At 56.2% G+C, this 7895-nt stretch overlaps 1 protein-coding gene across 1 annotated transcript; it reads left to right on the plus strand.

Moving 5' to 3' along the window:
• Positions 1-5282: 5282 nt before the first annotated feature.
• Positions 5283-5789, plus strand: IUM83_05458 (uncharacterized protein; the record flags this gene model as incomplete). Its single annotated transcript, XM_067929596.1, has 1 exon — positions 5283-5789. The coding sequence occupies one exon, from the start codon at positions 5283-5285 to the stop codon at positions 5787-5789; it is 507 nt and encodes a 168-aa protein (XP_067799669.1).
• Positions 5790-7895: the final 2106 nt, after the last annotated feature.

Genomic DNA, 7895 nt, shown 5'->3' on the forward strand with positions numbered 1-7895 from the left:
CAATACAGCAGCCGCAGAAAACCGCTGACACTTGCACAGTGTCAGCTGCAACAATGGACAAACCACATGAGTCTGCGCAGGGCGCAGACTCCCCCAACAACATGGCTTAACGACCACGGGTCTGCGCAGGGCGCAGACACCGCAAAGAACCACGCAGAGGCCGGGCCTCTAGCGGAGAGCGAGCTGAATGACTTCAGCTCGGATGCAATCAGTTTCATCACCAAAAGACAAGCCGTGATTCGGTTTGTCCAAGACACAATAGCAGCTTCTGTTGATCAACAGAAGCTGAACGCAGACAATGCGGGCAGAGGCAACACAAATGAATTTAAAGTTGGTTCATTAGTTTTGTTAGCTACACAAAACCTGCCTAGACATGCAGTTTGGATTTCGGAGCAAGCAAGCTTGCTCCGCGCTTCATCGGGCCGTTCACTGTGTTGGCACGGCACGGCAACGCATACACGCTAGACATACCGTCTAGCATGCGCCTCCATCCGACCTTTTACGTCAGACGGCTGAAGCCATACCGGCAGCACGAGCCATCTAGCTCGGCTGACCCGAAGCCTCGGCAGGAGCCGAGGCAGAAGCGGAGGACTTGGCCTCGGCGACGAGCAACCTCTCCTCCAGCGCGCGGACGCGCTGGAGCAACCCTTCATCTGGGTCCCCAGCTCGACCTGGATGTTCGAGGCGGTCTGCGAGACCGCCGCGACTTGGGCCTTCTGGTTCGCCAGCTCCTGTTTTAGGGCGGCGAACTCAGCGCCCTGAAGACGCTCCACGACGGTCACCCGGTCGTGGAGAGGCGCATACTGATCAGCCCGGGGCTGATCATACCCGGGGCGTGTTCCCACCCCCGCCACCGCCGATCCGTGACGCCCGCGGCTCAACCCGCTGGATTGTTGAGCGGATTGTTGACCATAGTATCCCGAAAACGAACCCTCAAGGGGCTCGTTTTCGTATTCGTTGGAGAGGATTTCCTCCCATCAAGATACATTGGAGCCGCGGAACGTCTTGCTGGAGGACGTTCCGGAAATGGTGAGGGCGTACGAAGAGCAGTACGCGCTGGCACAGCGGAAGTAGAGCGAGCGCTGCGATCATCGCCAGCGCCCGAACCCTCACGTGCTAAGAACTTAGCACGGAGCTCTTTGAGACTCTCGGGCACACGGAACGACGTGTACCCGTTCAGGTCGCGGTCGCTCAAGCGGACCGCGCCTGGAAAGCACTTCGTGCACTGAAAGCCCTCGGGCACAGCGCACGGCACATTTGCCTCCTCAGCAGCAACATGAAGTTGCTCCAGCTTTCCACGCTTCGAGTACGTCTCGAAGCGATCACGCGCTTGCTTAATCCGATCACGGTAAGCACTCGGCCTCTTGTTGAAGTTCTCAACAAAGGCGTTCCAGCTTTGACAAAGTGCCTGCCATTCGGGCACTTTGCTGCGAGAAGAGGTCTTCTTGCTTTGAAACCATCGGAGCTCATGAAAGAGTCCGATGTAGTAATCGCGCCTTTGATGCGTATCCGCATCAAAGTGCAGCTCGGCAGCCACAGCGTCATCTTTGATGGCGCTGCATACGTACAGCGGTACCTCATTCGGAGGTACCGAGTTCCCAAACCGGTCCGCAATCTCGGATGCGGACGGCATCCGGATCGCGCGCTGCAGACGCAGCGCGCGGAGAGCCTGAGCTTTGACATCACGCGCTGCAGCAGCAGCGCGCGGAGTGAGAGCCCCAGCTGAAGCGAGTGGGGTATCACTCTCAGTACGCGAACGCTTCGAGCTCGAAGCGTCCGATTCGTCCCCCTTCACGCGGGCGAACGTTCTTGGCGTGAGGGTCGAGCGATTCGCTCGACACTGAGTCTTTACGCTTTGAGGGCGAGTCCTCCTCGCCCTCCATGTCTTCATCGTCGTCGTCGAAGTCGACGACGTCACCGTACTTCGCCTTCTGGCGTTCGAGTAGTCGTCGATGGAGAGATGACTCCCCATCGACTTAGCGGACTTCTTCTGAGGCGCGCTCATCGTTGAATGAGCGCGGATTTCTTCTCCAAACGCGGAGAATTGACGAATGGTCAATTCCAAAGATTGACGTGCGGGGACCCCGCGCGTCTAACCTTAAGGGGGGATGGTGTAACGGGGTTACACGTACAAGTGGCTGCAAGCCACTTGTGAATTTGTAGATAGGTTATCTGTTAAACGTTTTGGATACTTCCTCACATTGGTGTAAGACACACCGATGGATACATTGAAGTGGACCACCACAGTAAGTGGTCCACACATACCCAAAGATCCTATTGGTAGAAAGCAGCATCTTTCTACCAATCAGAGACATGCATATTAGCGGGGCTCTGACAGCCAGCCGCTGCCAACCCTTTCATAGATGATAAACAGTTTTTAGCAGATTTTAGAGGAAGATCAATTTACAAACAATACAGTTCTCATTTTACCTTAAACTAGCTACTTGGAGTCTTGTCTAAAGTTAACTTATATTTGTGTACTCAAATATAATTAACCTAAGTAATTACTAAGTACTTACGCTTCCTCATACACGTTGCGCAACGTGTAAGCTAAAGTAGTGAGTCAAGTTAGACCCACTACAACGGACACCACCACCCTCGTCACCACGACCACGATCATGACCGCGACCACGATCGCGACGACCGGAAGAAGCACCGCCACGGCAAGCAGCGCTCGCGCTACTACCGTCGCCGACTGGCAGACGCCAAGATCAGCGAGTCCTCTGACTACGGTAAGGACGACTATGGCAAGGACAAGGACCGCAAGGACGACGACTATGGCCACGGCGAAGACGACAAGGACCGTGACTACCGCAAGGATGATCGCCGCAAGGACGACTTCGAGCACAAACGCTTTCGCAGCTACAATGACTACGGCAACGACGACTACGGCTATGGTGACTTCGATGACTGCGACTTGAAGAGCTACGGCTGCAAGAGCTACGGTGGCGACCGCGATGACTACGGCAAGGACTACTACGGCAAAAGTTACTATGGCAAAGATCCCTACGGCAAGGACGGCTACGGCTTCGACTATGGCTACGGATGCGACTACTACCCGGCTTACTCGTATGGAGGGGACTACGGCTACGGCTACTACCCGGACTCCTCCTACTACTACGGCGGTGACTACAACTACGGCAACTACGGCTACAACTTCGGCTACCCGGGCAGCTTCGGCTATTCTGGCTACGGCTATGGGTACCCTGGCTTCGGCTTCGGCTTCGAGTCTGCGTCGACGGACGGTGCCGACGCTGGCCAGAAGGAGTCTGCGACTGTGCCCACTACTACTACTACCGGCAGTGCCGGTGTCGCCCCCCAAGACAGAGGAGAAGGGGAGCAATGCGCCGTCGAAAGATGCTGCTGCCAAGTCCGGCGCCGCGGACAAGGCGAAGGGCAAGTGAGAAATAGCCAAGTGAAGTGAACCAGTGCCTGTGTGTGTGCGTGCATGCGTGGTGTGAGAGAGAGCAAGTAAACGGTGGGCGGTGGCGTAGCCCACGGCAAAGTGTAGCGTAGCGTGTAGAGTCGATAAAAACTGGCTGTGGTAGCCTACAACTTGTAGGAAAGCGACGCCAATGGATGTATTTTTTTTCTTTTGGCAAAACTTGCTGTCGCCGTGATGGCGGTCAGAGTTCAAGCTTAGGCTGCGTCGCAGCACGAGTTCGCGCTGGTGCCCAATCAGCACCACGTCGGAGCGCAGGACGCGTGCCAAGGATTATGGCACGGCAGACTAGTGGGCCGCGGCACGCAGTTTACACAACGAGTGGGTGCTGGCACGCTCCCACTCGTCTTCATGTAGGAGTGCGCTCTAGCGGAGGCGCTCGATTTTCTTTACTCTACTTCTGCTCATTAATAAACTTTCCTGCTTGGAATCAAGCCCCGGGTAAACGCGACAAAGCTAGCTTTGCGCTCTTCGAAGCGCGAGTTTGTTGATCCCGGACGTCGCCGACTGTCCGGACTGCTGTTCTTCTTCGGTGCGCGTGTCAACCGAAGGGACTCCTGCCTGTCGTCGTAGGGTCGAGGACACTACCGACCTTCGTCGACTAAGTGCGAATCGGAAGTTCGCATCGGACTTAAGTGCGGCTCGCGTTAAGTTCGGCTCTGACAACTTCAACGTCAACTATGTCGGGGACTCGCTACACGGTGGATCCCGATGGCGATGTGGAGATGTCAATCCCCCAGCCTATCTTCGAGGTCATCAAGGCACCCGAGCTGACCAGCTGGGAGCATGCCGCTCTGGTTGAGTGGCACCGTGAGTGGGAACGCTATGTTGAGAAGATGCGTCACCGCTGCACTACTACCGGTGAGACGTATGAGAACGTTGTAGCCACTGTGAAGGGCTCTGTGAGACGCCAGACGCTGAAGAACCTGGCCACGTATGTGCTCAAGAAGCCTGTTGCCTCCGTCACCGATGCCGACATCATGGGAGTCGTCGAGGCACGCTGTCGTACACTCAAGAATGAGTTCGTACCTGATGTCTCGTCCCTGTTCCGTGCGAACTTAAGGATGGACCTGACGATCGATGACTGTGACGCGCGGATTTTCCGCTACTACGAGGACTTCAATGGGATCGTGGAGGACAACGGTCTACAAGGGCTGATGGGAGCGGATGACAAGGAAGGTACCAACTACAAGAACAGGATGAAGGCTCGCTGCCGCATTCTGGTCGAAAACCTGCAACCTTCTATCCTCAAGGCCCAGATCGATCGACTTATTGAGTTAGAGAGGCGTGACTGTAAGTCAGATGATGTTGCCCTCTTTGATTTGATACTGGAACATGCGAAAGTCCAGCATGGCTTTCATCGAATGTCGCAGGACCATGCTGGAAAAATTGATGCCAAAGCGTTCAAGGCCGACCGCAAGCCGCCTCGGACCACGAGCTCCAAGCCAGCGCCTCGCCCTACAACTCCGGCACCACGAGCTCCAGGGACCGCTGCGCCGGCCACACCGCCTCCACGGGCTCCCCCCTCGTGATGGTTGCCTAGTGTGCAAGGGGGGCGCATTGGCTCAACGACTGCCCAAAGGCTACGGAAGCGCAGCGGACCGAAGCGCTGAAGAAGTTCCGCGAAGACAAGGAGCACCGCGCCAGCGCCTCGAGATCCAAGGCAGCGCGTTACAAGAGAAGTGCTATGTCTGTCTGCATCAACGGTCTTCTCACGGTCCCGTACGTCCCTGATACCGGTGCGGACAGAAGCATCATCCCAGAAGGCGTCGTGACTTCACTTCGTGCGGTTCAGCCCACCCTCTCACCTATCCTACTAAGTACGCCCGTGGAAGCCGAAATGGCGGACGGACGCAGGCTGAGGTGTGACCAAGAATTGCTACTGGACCTGGAGCTGATGACGATGGCCGGCCAGGTGTCGCTTCGATCGGTGCCATGCCTCGTTCTGAGAGGTGACGGCGACGAGCTGCTGCTCGGGCGCGACGTGCTGAAGGGGCTCGGTATTGACGTCGAGGAGCAGTTGGCTCAATTAGCCGAACCTGCACTGCTCGATAGTGAGAACGACGAGTTTTCTGTGGGCGACGAACTTCCTTTGCCCCACAGCCAATCAACTCTCTCGACGAACTGCTGGACTGCGCAGTTGGGAACGGGCTACCGGAAGAGCACGTCGGTGCCGTTCGCGCACTGCTTGATGAATTCCCCGATATTTGGCGCGACGCAGTCGGCGCAGACCTACCAGCAGACGTCGAACCACTTCGTGTCACGCTGCGACCCGATGCGGTCCCTCACCGGAGTGCGCCACGCAAGTACGCGCCGCTGCAGGCTGCTTTTATCCGCGACTATGTAAAGGCATTGGTTGATGGTGGTCTCATCGAACAGAATAACTCGGCACGCTGGGCATGTGCCGTGGTTCCCGTCCGCAAGCCAGGAACCCAGGATAAATTTCGGCTGACGATCGACTATCGACCTGTTAACAGTGTGACGGTCCCTATCGGAAAAATAATGATGAGCGCACCCGAATTGGTCGGCGAAGTCGCAATGCGTTGAACGTCCCTACGACGTGGTCTCCGGCCGAAGAAGTCGCGTTCAAGACTGTTGTATCACTGGTGAAGGACTCCGCGCTGATGGCTTTTCCGGATCCTGATGCCCAGTTGCTACTCTCCACAGATGCCTCGGCCACCGGCTACTCGATCATCCTCACACAGGTTCGCGATTGGGATGCTTCCCTACCTGTTGACGAACAGCACCACGAGATGATTATCTGCAAGGGTGGCCTGTTCAAGCATTCAGAGTTGAATTGGACCGTGGTGGAAAAAGAGGCTTATCCGATTGTTAAAGCCTGTCAAGATCTCGAATATCTCCTGCTTCGCCCTCGTGGGTTCCGTCTCTACTGCGATCATGCCAACTTGGCATACATTTTTGCGCCGAGCGTCGAGCTCAAAAAGCACGTCCGGGACCGCTTGCAACGCTGGGCGATGCGTCTATGTGGTCTGCACTACACTATCGAACACATTCCTGGCGAAAAGAGTGTGTGGGCGGATATCGTGTCCCGTTGGCATGCCCGCGAGATTGTTGCTGTGGCCGCTGTCCAGACACGCAGTCGTCACATCGTCCCAGTGGAAGAGTTATCACCGCTTCGTCCACTTGCTGACGAGCAGTTTATTTTTCCCAAGCGCGCTGACCTGCACGCTGCTCAACTTGCTGCCTCTCGTGAGCGCTCTCGGTTGCAGCACGCTTCGGAAGAGGAGGATGGTGTGGTGACCGTGGACAACCGCCCCTGGGTCCCCACGAATGCAAAGGACCTGCTCGCCCGAATTTTTGTCGTCGCTCATTGCGGTTCACAAGGCCATCGCGGCCAGGATGCAATGGCCTTGGTGTTGAAAGAACGATTTTACACCGTGAATCTGGACGATAAAGTGGCCAAGTTCGTCCGACAGTGTCTACTCTGCAAGCACTTCAAGGGCCCTCGTCAGATTTCGCGCCCATATGGCCCGCTGCTGACACCGACGCAGCGAAATGAAGTGGTGCATTGGGACTTCCTGTCCCTTGGTGATGGTTTTGGCGACTCGAAGTATCTGCTGGTGGTGAAAGATGGAATATCCCACTTCTGTGAATTGTTTCCGTGCGCTACACCAACTGCCCACGTCGCGGCGGAATCACTCACACTCTGGTACGCACGGTATGGGCTACCACAGACTCTGAAGTCCGACCAGGGCACACACTTTCGCAACGAAATGGTGAAGCACCTCGCAGCGCGATTGAAGATGGAGCTGCACTTCACGCCAGTATACTCACCATGGTTGAACGGGACGATTGAAAGGCTGAACAAGGACGTCCTTCAAGTACTCCGAGCGCTGCTCATGGAGTATGGCCTGGACCAGCACGAGTGGCCATATCTGTTGCCTGCTATCCAAGCCAACTTAAACCACACTCCAGTCCCATCTCTTGCCGGTCATGCTCCTGTGGAGGTGTTCACGGGGCTGCCAGCTTCATCAGCATTGGACGTAATTGTGGTGCCCGCCGGTAGCGAGCACGCTGAACGCGTAGTCGACCTCGACGATATTGGCGGCTTTGTGGGCCAGCTTCGCTCTTCGCTGCACGCTATTCACCAGGACGTGTCAGATGCAAAGGAACGCCAGCGACTCCGCGACATGGCATCGCACAAGGGCATTCCTGTCAACTTCGACGTCGGTGACTTTGTGCTATGGTCAAGAATCGACCAACGTCTGCCGAACAACAAGCTGTTGGGTCACTGGGTCGGCCCCTTCAAAGTGGTTGCTGCTCTCGCCCACTCCTTCGAGATAGAGCACCTGGTGACTGGACGAAAGTACGATGTGCACGCTTCTCGTCTTAAATTCTACGCCGACGCCGAGCTGGACACGACTGCAGAGCTGTTGGAATTGGTCTCCAGCCAGGGCATGCTCTTGGGAGTCGAGAAGTTGGTCGACCATCG

Source organism: Phytophthora cinnamomi (assembly GCF_018691715.1).
Source record: "Phytophthora cinnamomi strain GKB4 chromosome Unknown Contig4, whole genome shotgun sequence".
NCBI classification, from domain to species: domain Eukaryota; phylum Oomycota; class Peronosporomycetes; order Peronosporales; family Peronosporaceae; genus Phytophthora; species Phytophthora cinnamomi.